This window comes from Etheostoma cragini, chromosome 14 (genome assembly GCF_013103735.1).
Source record: "Etheostoma cragini isolate CJK2018 chromosome 14, CSU_Ecrag_1.0, whole genome shotgun sequence".
Lineage (NCBI taxonomy): Eukaryota > Metazoa > Chordata > Actinopteri > Perciformes > Percidae > Etheostoma > Etheostoma cragini.
In genome coordinates this window covers 17,713,315-17,726,725 of record NC_048420.1, presented here as the reverse complement: position 1 = coordinate 17,726,725, position 13,411 = coordinate 17,713,315, and the positions used below count along the sequence as shown (strand labels likewise).

The following is a 13,411-nucleotide window of genomic DNA, read 5'->3' as shown; positions in this document are numbered from 1 at the left end:
AAAATGATTTTAACCAACAGACCAAAAGTACAGACCGTGGGAATGAAATCTGGATTGTAATTTATTGTACAGTAATAAAAATCTGTATTCCAAAATGACTTGATGTGTGTTTATCTTGAATAATTGTAATTGTAGAAATTAAAATGATAGGATTGTATTCTTCTGGCTTTTCTGACATCCTGTAAACACCTCGAGCCTCGAGGTAAAATCTCCCATCTGAGGGTAACACGCCTGCGAGGAACAACTGAGGTGGTGAAATGTCACGCGAGGAAAGAAATCCGTGGCTGTTTGTTGAGCTGTGATGAGATGATCCAGCACAGTGCATGTGCAGTTTCGCAGTCCGGGCTGTCGCTTTAAGACAACGATAGCTTTGAGTCTGATTAATTCAATGTAAGGCGACGGGTTAGTGAAGAAACCTTATCAGCCGCACAAAGAAAGGAGAGGAGGAGCACTCAGCTCTGGAAGAGAATTGGGTTTACTCTAACACTTGGAAGTTATTATAATAAAAGCGTGGGTGTTTTTAAAATGAAGACATCTTGAGGATGGGTTGTTTGGATTAAAAGTCTGCATCATCGCGCACGAAAGGAGGGATTTTCCCACCACCAGCTTGGAGTAAAATCACAAGTGGAGGACAGAAGATCGGAAGGCATGTCGTCGGAAAAACACGGTGAGGGGTTTTAATTGTGTAAAATGTGGCTTATTTTAAAGCCTAATTGGCAGCCTAATTAAGTCACTTCTGCTTAACCCTATTTAAGATGTAAGTATTTGGTTAATTTGTAATTGAAAAAAATGACATCGTTTTGTTTCATCCGCGGATAGCCTACATATCGGGCTGCCGAGATCTTCCCACATCCCCTCTGGTCAACATCTCCCTCCGCTGTTCATCTGCACAGCGGTGTTTCTATAGGATGATGCACCGCTGTGGGTGCAGACTGGCGAGCAAAAGCACCATAGGGCCTCTTATTGTATCCACGGGTTCCTTAATAGAGAGTTTAAAGTGACATTTTTAGACCTTATGTGATTGTATTTGTATCACAAGCAGGTTATTTTATTTATTTGACTGCTTCAAATTAAAAAGGATTTTTAATATTAATGTAACAGGCCACTTTACAATTTTAGTATGGGGTTAATAACAGGCCTACGTGCATCTTTCTTGACTACAGCCATCAGTGTGGGTGTTCTCTGCGCGTGCACACCTTCACTTGCGCGTGTTAAACCGCCTTAATTAATAATCTATAATGTTCACTCACACAAAAAGCAATTTGTTTCTTGTCTTTCCAGTTTTCGCGTCCATTTTTAAAGTGCCAATGAAGGTGCTCAAACAGCTGCTTTTCAGTAAAGAATAAACTAAGGAAGGTCATAATGGAACACATAAAGTTGAACTGCTACAGTACAGGAGACTGTAGACTGGAAACCTTACTGTTGTATTGTGTGTTAATCAACCCTGTGTGGCCAATAATCCATCACTGATGAAAAAATAAATAGAACAGCAGACCGACGGTATAATGTTACTCACAATGTCAATAATGTAGGGATATGATACCATGCAGATGTCTGAGTGGGAATGGTTTGGTAATATAACATTCAGTACAGCTCAGTGTTATGTATTTGAAAGATTATTCATTCAGTTGTCATGGTTCCCCCCGCTGCTTCACTCTAACCTGGGGTTAAATTACACCTGCAGTAACAGATGAAAACCTGCAGTACTCTGTTTACTATCCTAAAAGGCTAAATACAGGTAGGCTTATTTTGTCACCAGGAAAGTATATCTTAAATATTTTAAATAGGCCTACAACCTTTTTATAACATATAATCCATTAACCTATCAACAAAATGTCTCTAATCCTGTTCCTTAATATGTAAATGTTAATATTTAGGGCACTAGTTTAAATTCCTACTCTTCACTTCAGAATAATCTGTTGACACAGTGGGCCCTGAAAATCTGGGCTGTATGAATAAAATTGACCTAACCTGTCAAACACAGGTGTAAAATAACATTACTACATTCATTTTAGGTCCCAGTATGCACAGTGTTGAGTATGCTTTGACCAAACAAACTAGTTTTTTATTAGTTTTTAAAAAAGTAAATATTTTCAATTTGCCCGCTAAAATCTAACGTTCCAATTGTAACAACTCAAACGTTGCTATTCAAGTATTTAACAACTACTGTGTAACAACGTTATAGCTAGCGTTGGTTCACTAGGGACTCTTAGCCCAATTTTTAAGGTATTATAGCTCAATATAATTCAATACATCTGTCATTTTTTATTCCTTATACATAGTTATTCCCAACATTATTACCCGTGTACAGAGCCTCTACAACTCAACAATGTGCAAGACCCAGAAGTAGTATATCTCATCTATCTATTCTGTGCAATGACAATAAAGCAATTCTATTGTATTGTTTTATATTAATCTATTAGTCTTAAGAAGTGAGGGGAAAAAGAAAATGTTAAATTACTTCTAAAAATGTGTAAATCTGTCATTTTACTTTGATTAATGACGCATGATAGCTATCCATCTATTTCATCACTAGCACCTGGCAGCATACACCTACAGCTTGGCTTTTATTTGTGAATTTGGTGCTTTTTTTTCGGGAAATACCTGCTGCATCACCTGCTGTATTGTAAGTGTTGTTTAAAGCCATTGTTAAGAACATGTCATGTGTTACCTATTTTGAAATGAAAATCTACCAATCCCTAGCTTCTTTCTCCTTTTTAATCCTACTTTGACATATGTTGGATGAATAGTGAAAAAAAGATGACATGGACACAACTACAATATTCAACACCATAGAACAAAATAGCAAACTAGATAATATACTTTAAACCAAATAAACATATTTAAAAATGACAACATCATGCGCTCACCATACTCTCTCTCTACAAAGCTCAGGTACTTTCCCCATTTTGTAGTGTAGACATCCAATCTGAAAACTGTTTACATGCCTTTTTTTAAACGTCGCCAACCTATCCATCTCACAAGCCCACTCTTAAATTAATGGCACATTGCAAAGGTGTCCCTTCCCTCTTGTTCACTTCTTTCCCCTCTTGTCCGTTTCTGGTCCATGTCCTGCTTCTTAGTTGTGACGGAGTCGGGGATTCTTATGTAAAGCAAGTCCCCGAGCACAAGTTGTCATCACTCATCACTCAGCTGCTCTAGTCTGCAAACTGCATCCTGCCATCTCCTTCCTCTGTCCCATCAAATCCTTACTCCTCCATCCTCACCTCAATCTATCTCCATCTTCACTTCCTCCTCCCTCCTCATGTCCCTGTCAAACTGGATTACCGCACCCTCGGCCACTTCCCTGGTTGGAAAACACGACACCCCATCACCCAACGTTTAAATACAAATACAAATAGAGCGGAGGTGTGAACATCAAATGTAAATGTTCAAACGCAGAAGGATGCTTCAGACACATTAAAATCTCTATCTCAGAAATGCCACATTTCTTTCTTTTTTTGGTTGGCATTTTTAGGCCTTTATTATGACAAGACAGCTTAGACATGAAAGGGGAGAGAGAAGGGAATGACATGCAGCAAAGGGCCGGAGGTCTGAGTTGAATCTGCTGCTGCTGCGTCGCGGACTGAGCCTTTGTATCTGGGTGCACTCTACCAAGTGAGTTAGCCAGGCGCATAGAAGTGCCACATTTCTAACTGCTAATAAACATTGTTTTGAAGGGAGAGCGAACAGGCCTTTCTTTTCTGGAGGTGAAAATGTCAATCACCGTCATCATTAGCACACAGACTACAATGGTTTTCTGTCTTTGTGAAGGCTGTTTTAAGTCTTGCTGAGGTCTGTGTAATTGTTTCTCCCTACATTCAACATGCAGACAAATGTGTAACAGGGCTTGAGTTAAATAACAAATCTGCTTCTTCAGTTGCTCTCCCTCTGGTTTTTCTTTTTGTGATTCCTACCTGCTTTGTTCTTAGTTTTTCTTCCTCTTCATTTCTCAGGTCTCGATGACTCTGGCCGTCAGACCATGCAGCCTCCTCCGTACCTCCCCGGCCTGCAAGACCCAAACGTACCTCATCATCCCAACATGCAGCCAGCACCGGGCACCCAACCCAACTACCCTCCTCCACCTCCTCCTCCAGGCTCAGATGGATATCTTCAAGAAACCCAGTTCCACTGTGGCCCACTGGGTCCCCAGGGGGCCCCGCAGGGCTACGCGGTCCAGACCCAGGCCCCCGGAGGCACTATGCCTCATGCCCCTGTAGGATACATCCATCCAGGCTACCCGCTTCAGCTGCAGCCCTGCACAGCTTACGTACCAGTCTACCCCATGGCATCGGTGAGTCCGAGACGTGTAAAGTGCTTTTAAAAGATTGTCCAAGTCTGAACTACATCAGTCTCTGATCTATTGTATAAACATTTCTTTTCACCTTATATGCAGTTAATAGTTCTCATGTTTTTCATCCTACACACTTTGCTGTATTATATGTATAAGTCCACAGTTTCATAATAATTTACTAGGAACTTTGCAATTTGGTACTATTAATTTGGAAAGTACAGTGTTCTGTTATCTCCGTTGTTTTTCGTTTTCAGTTTGTATATGTGTTGAGTTTCAAAGGAATTCCATTTAAAGAAAGCTCTATTCACTAGCATGGACCTCGCCACAACCATTTGTTACTAAAAGATATATTGAACATTATGAATGTGCATATAGATAAATTGATGCGGATGTCATCTGATGGGTGGTCTGGGAGGATGTGTGATGACTGGGTGGAAGAAACTCAGAGTGGGGGTTCCATTTCAGAAGAAGTTTTTGCCCGAATAGTTTACAGACCCTCAGACAGTACCTAGAAGAGACATGAGAGAGATGTGGAACAGGAAGGGAAGAGGGGGAAGATAAATGAAGGAGATGGAAAGGAAGGGTGGGTCAAGCAATCAGAGACACCAGCCTGGCTGCGCAGAACGATAAAAGTAGGTTTGTCTGGTGATTAGAGGTGTGGTTTAGGCGTGGCCCTGCACACGAACCTAAGATAACAAATTAACTCAATTTTTACCAGTTAAATTGACCAAATAAACACTGTCTCTAGTTTTACCTATAATATCCAAAATGACATACAGTATTTCTTTCCGGGAAACAAAAATTATTAATACATTATCAGAAAAACTCCCTTTGTTTTATTGTCAAACTCTGTTACATGTCGTCTAACCTATAAATTTTTTGTATTATGTTGTCAATGATGTTGATGTGTTTCACAATTTAACCCTCCTGTTATCCTCGGGTCAAATTTGACTCGGTTTCAAAGTTACTACATCAGAAATAACATGGATGGTTCCATAAAATGCTCTTCAGAAGTAAAATGAATGATCCGTTCACTACTTTCAATGAATTTCAGGTATTTTATAAAATGTTATAGAATTTGAAAAAACAATTACATAGTTTCTATCCAGTATTCTGACTAAACTTTCACAATCTGTGATCATCCACTCAATCGTTACTATTTGTCAGAATAATTCATAACTTCAGCTTTTTTAAAGTCAAAATATTAAGTATTATTTCATATACCGGTAAATGTGATTTATTGACCATGAATTATAATATATTGTAAAATTAGTGGTAATAATTTGATGTTGGTGGTAGTGGAAAAAAATGCACAGAAAAACAACAACGGAAACCTCAAAAAAGCAAAGGAAACCTTGGAAAAAACAGCTTCTTAAAGAGGGTTAACCCGTAAGGACAAGAAGTTGTATGGAAGAGGGAAGACAACACAAGGTTTAAAGCAACTTGTGGTATATTTAACTTAATTTAATTGTATTACAAAATGGTTTTCCGTAATGTTTGTTACAGCTAATGTGATCAATGTTGATTTTAAAGGACAAACCAGACAATTCCAGTAGAATATTCACTGACAGGTAGTCTATATCCCCCTTGTTCCACTTCCGGGATTGTTCAGGTGCTGCTGGAAATTCTGACAGGTAACAGAAAAGGCTACAGTAACTTTATTTATATGACACATTTCAAACACCAGTTAATTCAAAGTGATAAATGTAAGACACTGAGATTAAAAACAACAGAATATCACACAAATGACATTTGCTTACCTGCGTGAGATGATTAACAACATAGGAAAATCCCCCAAAAACACAAAAAAGTGTTTTTTTTTTTGTGAAATAAGACAAACTGCAAAATCCCCAATTCACCTACTTTGTTGCATGTCATCTCTAACCCCCCCTCATTTTCTGTCATCTCTCTACTATTGGCTATATACACTGACCAAAATTATAAATGCAGTAGCCTACTTTTGTTTTTGCTCCCATTTTTCATGAGCTGAACTCAAAGATGTAAGACTTTTTCTATGTACACAAAAGGCCTATTTCTCTTAAAAATTGTTGAGAAAACTGTCTAAATTTGTGTTAGTGAGCACTTCTTTGCCGAGGCCAAGATGCTGATTAGACAGTATGAAGAGGACGATGCAGATGAGCTTCCCTGTTATGCAAGCCGATTGTTACAGCAGCTGTTCGGGTGGCCGGTCTCAGACGATCTTGGAGGTGAAGATGCTGTATGTGGAGGCCCTGGCCTGGTGTGGTTACACATGGTCTGCGGTTGTGAGGCCGGTTGGATGTACGGCCAAATTCTCTGAAACTCTTATTTACGGGCCACAGCTCTGGTGGACATTCCTGCAGTCAGCATGCCAAATGCATGCTCCCTTTAAACTTGCGACATCTGTAGCACTGTGCTGCGTGAAAAAATTGCACATTTTAGAGTGACCTTCAACTTTGTGGATCGAGTGGCCAATGGTGGCGGTGGGGTTATGGTATAGGCAGGCATATGTTATGGACAACCTACACAGGTGCATTTTATTGATGGCATTTGGAATGTACAGATATACTGTGATGAGATTCTGAGGCCCATTGTTGTGCCATTCATCCATGACCATCACCTCATGTTGCAGCAGTAGAATGCCCGGCCCCATGTTGCAAGGATCTGTACACAATTCCTGGGAGCTGAAAACATACCAGTTCCTGCATGCCCAGCAAACCCACCGGACATGTCACCTGTTGAGCATGTTTGGGATGCTCTGATCGCCGTATACAACAACGTGTTCCAGGTCCTGTCAGTATCCAGCAACTTTGCACAGCCATTGAAGAGGAGTGGTCCAACATTCCACAGGCCACAATCAACAACCTGATCAACTCAATGCGAAGAAGATGTTGCACTGTGTGATGCAAATGGTGGTCACATTTTAGAGTGGCCTTTTATCGTGGCCACTCTAAGGCACACCTCTGCAATAATCATGCTGTCTAATCAGCATCTTGATATGGCACACCTGTGAGGTGGAGGGATTTTCTCGGCAAAGGACAAGTGCTCACTTACACAGATTTGAGCCAGATATGTGAACAGTATTTGAGAGAAATACACCTATTGTGTACATAGATGAAGTCCTAGATCTTTAAGTTTAGCTCATGAAAAAAACAAAAGTGTTTACACAATAGATAAAACCATCCACACCAACCCCCTGAAGTAAACTGAATGTGGTGTAATTAGGCCCCAAAATGTGATTAAGTCATCAAAAAACTGAAAGTGCTTTTGTGCTACCATAAGTCTCACCACCAAGAGCACTGAATTGAAAACAAGATTTCCACCTCACCATTCTATTTTAAAATAAAATATTCAAAATCCCTGGCAGTAAAGTTGATCTAGGTGTGCATACATTCTTGTGTATGGGACCACAGGAGGGTGGGGAAAATGTAATCAAGAGCGAACCCACTGATCCATCTTGCAGGCTAGTTGTAATCTCACAAAGTAATCATACATTTTTTGACATTTCTGATAAAGCTACAACATGCACAACACTTTAATACATACAATACAAAAGAGACTGTGCTCATGCAGCTGTCCTCCTCTTTGAGTGTCACCTTGTTCCTATGTCTTTGGAGTGGAAAGTGCTTTGTAAGCTGCTCTACAACAGCTCTTATGTTTTTAAATAGCACTTGTACTTACTCTCTGTCTTCTTCTCTTTCTCTGTTAAGGGTCAACCCTACATGCCAGCCGGAGGAGGCCACCCAGGGATTCTACCGGGCCAGAATTATCCCATGCAAATGCCACCCAGCATCACCCTAATGGACCGTCGACCACCACACGACTACCTGCCCATCGCCGTGCTCACCACCGTCTGCTGCTTCTGGCCAACAGGCATCATTGCGATTATCAAAGCAGTGCAGGTTAATGCCACTTCATCACTCATCTTTTGATCTTTGAGTTTTATTAACATAATGTCAGCTTTACCGGGGAGACTGTTGTGTGAATGGATTCTAGAGTCATTTAGCCCTTAATTTTATTTTTAAAGGTGTACTGTCTTTTAGAAAGACACTTTTGCAGAAAAGTAAGATACTAGAAATCACACTTATTTTTATATTTATATGTTTTTGGAAAATATCATGTTTGTATCCTTGCTAGCGCCATGACTCTAGGGATGGTCATGTCATTCGGTCCACCACTTTGGACCAGACTGAATTATCTCAAAAACTATTTGATAGATTACCATGTAATTTTGTACAACACAGTCATGGCTTCCAGAGTCTGAATCCTAATGACTTTGGTGATCCCTTGACTTTTCCTCTGCTGCAAAAGTTTTTTATTTTTTTAATCGTACACATAATTGTGTTAATACAGGTGATTTTTCAAACAGAATGTACATGTTGTGTCAAAATTACCTTATATGTGGCTTCTCAGATTTTTTGTAAATTATGCAGAATAAGGAAAAATAGTCAGCAGCAGAAGGAAACTGCCATCGCACGATTTATATTACACATTTAAAGAGAATATATCTTGGGTCAGTGCAGCACTATTACACCTAAAGTGCATACTTTCAGCAATGATAACTATACCACCTCTGCATTAAAAGGCACAGCTTGGTATATTGGTTAAGTTAAGTTGAGCGTGATGTGAGAAAAGTAAAGCCTCATTCTCGTGGCTCTCATACCTCACACTGCCTGTTGTTTGCCTCTGTAATGGCAGAATGTGCTGACCAACATGCACACAACAGACCACATTACGTAACTGCACCATTGTCGGCACAACGGTATTGAATGGATTTTTTCCTCTGGGCCTGCTCAGCTGGCTTTGAGTTAAGTTGAGCTGACAAGGCATGGACCAACCGGTCTGAGCTGTATATGTTGTTATGGTGTGTTAATGTTGTGTGGAGTGGCCTCTTTCTGCATATTCAGGCTGTGCTGCAGTGAAATCGATCCATTCATGGTGTTTTAGACTTCCTCCTACACCCACTCATGCATCTTCCTGTTACATAACATTTTCTAATTTCTCTTTTCTCCCACACTCCCATCCCCTCCCTCCTGCACCACTTAGGTGCGCACAGCAATATCCAGAGGAGATATGGTGACGGCGGAAATAGCCTCCCGCGAGGCACGCAACTTCTCCTTCATCAGCCTGGCTGTTGGCATCGCCTCCATTGTGCTGTGCACCATCCTCACCGTGGTTGTCATCATTGCATCGCAGCACCACGATGACGACTGGGAGCCGTAACTCCACGCAGCGTCAGACAGATGGGAAATCATGGCATTTATTAGCTAGCTAACTACTCTCAATCATTTGGAGGTGCACTGAGAATGCACACAAACTGCTGTTGCATTGCTGGCTCTCTGTGTACAGCTACATACACACGCACACACACACACACACACACACACACACACACTGAGCTCTGACCTAACCTGCTGCCATCAAACACACGCCAACAACCAAAAACAACCAATCACAGCTGATGTTCAAACGCCAAATACAAGCAGCTGTAAAATGAGGCCCAGTTTTGCTGTTTGCACGGCAACCACAATATTTACACCCAAATATGAGCTGCAGAAAGGGAAACAAAGCTCCTTGTATTAACATTTCATTCGACGCTGATTAATTCATACTGATGATGTAGTTAGATGAGAGGATAGGTCACTGTGTGTTTCAGATTTAAATATTCCCAAAACTAAATCTACTAAATGTGCCCACGCAGATTTATTTTTTGGATGGTTGAATGCACATTTTAGTCTTAACTACAAGTACAACTACAACTACAAGTATGCATGTGTTTTCTTCTTTAAAAACACAGTGCCATGTTGAAATGGTTTTGATTTAAAGAGTATTGTTATTGCTGAAAGAGACTGTCAAACAGAATGAAATTGTTGGGGTGAGCCATACACATTTACCACACCAAATAGAGACTCACCTGTCTAATAACCAAACACTGAGTATTTATTTGAGATTGGTTATTGGTATATTACATGGACATTTTAGCTGGATGAGATGATACATAAATTATGAATTATATGTTTGTTGATTTATTTGAAATCTGTTATGTATTTATTCATTCAATATCTACCCATGCATCGACTTTGTGTTTCTTTAATTTACAGTATATCACTAGTTTTTTGCAGCTTTATCTGACACTTGGAAATTGGCTTCAAATTTGATTACCTATGATGTTGCGCTTTGTAGTAATCAGATGATATGATGTAGCTGCTTACAATCAGAGTTCTTATAGTGCATGATAAATATAAATTTAAGCTAATGGGGCTAGAGTGCAATAATTGCTTGTGTCCCAGCTGTTGGTGGGAATATTTCCTAAAATGTCTACAAGAGTGTGGTACAGTAACTTTCAAACAAGCTACTGTCAGAACAAGAAAAGGAGACAATTTAAATGAAAGTCTTTGAATCTTTGCAAATATTGTTTTCGCATAGTATTAAGTAAGTATTTTTAGCCTTTTTTGTGTTGCACATCTCTTAGCTATTTTACTCTGAGACTCTGTGTGTGAAACTTTAGTACGAAATTGTACTTCTAAGGCAACATAACCCTGCATGTCATCCACAGTTTGTTTCCATTTGTCTTAAATATCAAGGCTAGATGTGTGCTCCTTTGACGTTGTTTCACTGTAACACATTGAGTCAGGGTTCATTTCCTATGAGTATGGTCTCCAAAATGTAGCAGCAGGGGTGCTGTTCTTTATAAGAGCCAACATAGTCGTAACGTTACTGTATGAACTACTATATGAGGTTTCTGGAGTAATAGGAGGAACTGAAAATGAATGTTTCCAAAAGGACAGAGAGAAAATATTCATGCCTATACTGTATTGTAGCACTTTCAGCTTTATGAAATGTTTCCTCTGGTATCTTTCTTCTCTTTGTTCCTCATTCTCATGTCAACGTGAGTTATTGGACCAATTAATATTTCCCTTCTGCTTTCCCTTTTTTCCCTGTTGGTCTTTGTGATGATGCTATTTTTAAGAGAAATGTTCAGAGATATTAAAAATGATGTTTGTTGACAATGAACGCAAATAGAGACAGTATAAATACAGTTTATTATGTAGTTTATATATTATTATTGGTATTATTATTATTATTAATATTATTATTGGCAACTGCATTGTATTTGATTATCACTCATAACATTAAATACATCTGTGCACGTATTTATCAAACTTCTAAAAACTACATTTAATAATGCTTTTAAAAGCTAACTTTTAAAAAAAGTGACTTTCTCCTATTTTCAGCCAGTAACTTTTTCTTGATCAATCACGTACCGTATGCTCAGAGCAGGAATAGAATAACTGCCTTAATGTTTATTATTAAAAAACAAAAACAATACTTCAGTTTTACCCAGTGATGAGTTCTTCTGCTAAACATGTAATTATATTCATTACAAACAATTATATTTAGTACAATCAATCCAAACATGTCTGTACACTAAATGTGACACTCAGGCCACTCATCGTGTGACACGATGAGCTTAGCTTAGCATAAAGACTGGAAACAGGGAAACAGCTAGCCTTGCTCTGTCACCTCTAAATTGTCATCCGCACACTTTATTCTTTGTTTGTATAAGAAAAAAGAGAGAGAGACATTATGTAAATTGGCCAGTAAGTGGATTTTTTATTACTTTTGGATGAAACCAGGCTAGCTGTTTCCCCCTGTTGCTATGCTAAGACAACTAGCTTATTGCTGTTGTTTCGTATTTATTCGATTGGTATCGATCTTGTCATGTAACTCTCTGCAGTAGAAAGCGTAGATAAGCCTACTTCCCGCCTGTTAATTAGTGAGTATGAGTAAAAATGAAAACATTTTACTTTAAATTTCACTTTTAGCTTTTTGACAAATACATGTTCTGGCCTTAAACGACTCAGTGATATTTCCGTGTTAAAAGAGTAAATGAAACACAGTATTGTTTAGCATTATTATTGTACAGAGGGCTCTGGCAGCGAGTGTGTCTACTGAATAGAGTTACTCCTAGCATATCTAGTTTATACAGCGCTAGGCTTCGTCTCCCTGTATGCTTTCTGATGGGAATCTTCTGTGTTCAGCAACAAAGCTGTTTACTACCCAGCTGGTAGATGGGTTCTTCATTTTCATTTTTGTTTTGTTTTTGAGCTTGTAAATGCAATGGGTTGCTTGTTTCTAAGAGCCAAAAATTACCTGTGTACATGTGGTTATCTTGGGGTTTACTATTATAATTACAGTATGTTCATGACTGTGTTGCACATGGTTGGTTGTTTGAATAATGAATAAAATAATCATTTTTGGGTTGTGAACGACACGTTGGTGAAGGCAGGGTCTCTTTCTGCGGCTGTTTTTCCCCTCTTGATGTCTCTCCATCCTCTCAGTGTCTCTGTGGCCTTTCCTCTCTCCCCTCATCACTAAGGTGCTATTTATAGTTGCCCTGGTTTTCTCCCTCTCCATCTATATTTCCTCTCTCTGTCAGAACATGAACTACAGTATCTCTCACTCTCCTCTGTTTAATCACATTGTGTGTTACAGCTGCTCATTTTCGTACATTATGGTGGCAGTTGTTTTTTGTGCATCATCTGTTCTACGTAAAATTATTTTTTCTTCCCTTCCAGGCAGCACTTCCCTTTAGTCAGTCCACCACTTTGGTCTGGATTGATGTATTTCAACAACTACTGGATGGATTGCCATTGCATTTAGTACAGATATCCATGGTCCCCAGAGGATAAATTCTAATGACTTACGGTGACCACCTGATTTCTCCCCTAGTGCGACCATTAGGTTGACATTTGTGGTTTTGAGTGAAACGTCCAAACAAATATCGGATGGATTGCCATGAAATTTTGTACACAAACTTATGTTCCCCTTAGGTTACTATGGCTGAACAAACAAAGAAAAGAGCAATGACTACAGATGATGAAACATGTGCACAGTAAAAGTATCAAGGTCCACTATCAAGGTTCATGACCAAATACCTGTAAAAGTAATGGCATCACTGCAGCCTCAGCTGTACCTTGTATTACGTGCTTGTGTGAGAATGCAACAACGTACAGGTGTATCATAAGAACTTGCCTAATACATCCATGGGGACAATTCAACATTTTCAATAAGACCATAATAACTTAGCATGTCTGTTCCATGTCTTATGTCTTCACATCTTTTATTATTCCGTCT

At 39.3% G+C, this 13,411-nt stretch overlaps 1 protein-coding gene across 1 annotated transcript; it reads left to right on the top strand.

The window, feature by feature from the left end:
• The first annotated feature begins 232 nt into the window (after window positions 1-232).
• On the top strand, window positions 233-12,548 carry prrt1 (proline-rich transmembrane protein 1). The gene is made up of 4 exons (XM_034891289.1): window positions 233-667; window positions 3,957-4,294; window positions 7,984-8,175; window positions 9,320-12,548. Exons 1-4 carry the CDS (start codon window positions 649-651, stop codon window positions 9,494-9,496), a joined length of 726 nt encoding a protein of 241 aa, XP_034747180.1. The 5' UTR covers window positions 233-648; the 3' UTR covers window positions 9,497-12,548.
• Window positions 12,549-13,411: the final 863 nt, after the last annotated feature.

Excerpts from the sequence above, each read along its gene's own strand:
- prrt1 (XM_034891289.1), top strand. Across the intron at positions 4,295-7,983 it reads CAGTCTACCCCATGGCATCG|GGTCAACCCTACATGCCAGC; the intron begins GTGAGTCCGAGA and ends TTCTCTGTTAAG. Across the intron at positions 8,176-9,319 it reads CGATTATCAAAGCAGTGCAG|GTGCGCACAGCAATATCCAG; the intron begins GTTAATGCCACT and ends TGCACCACTTAG.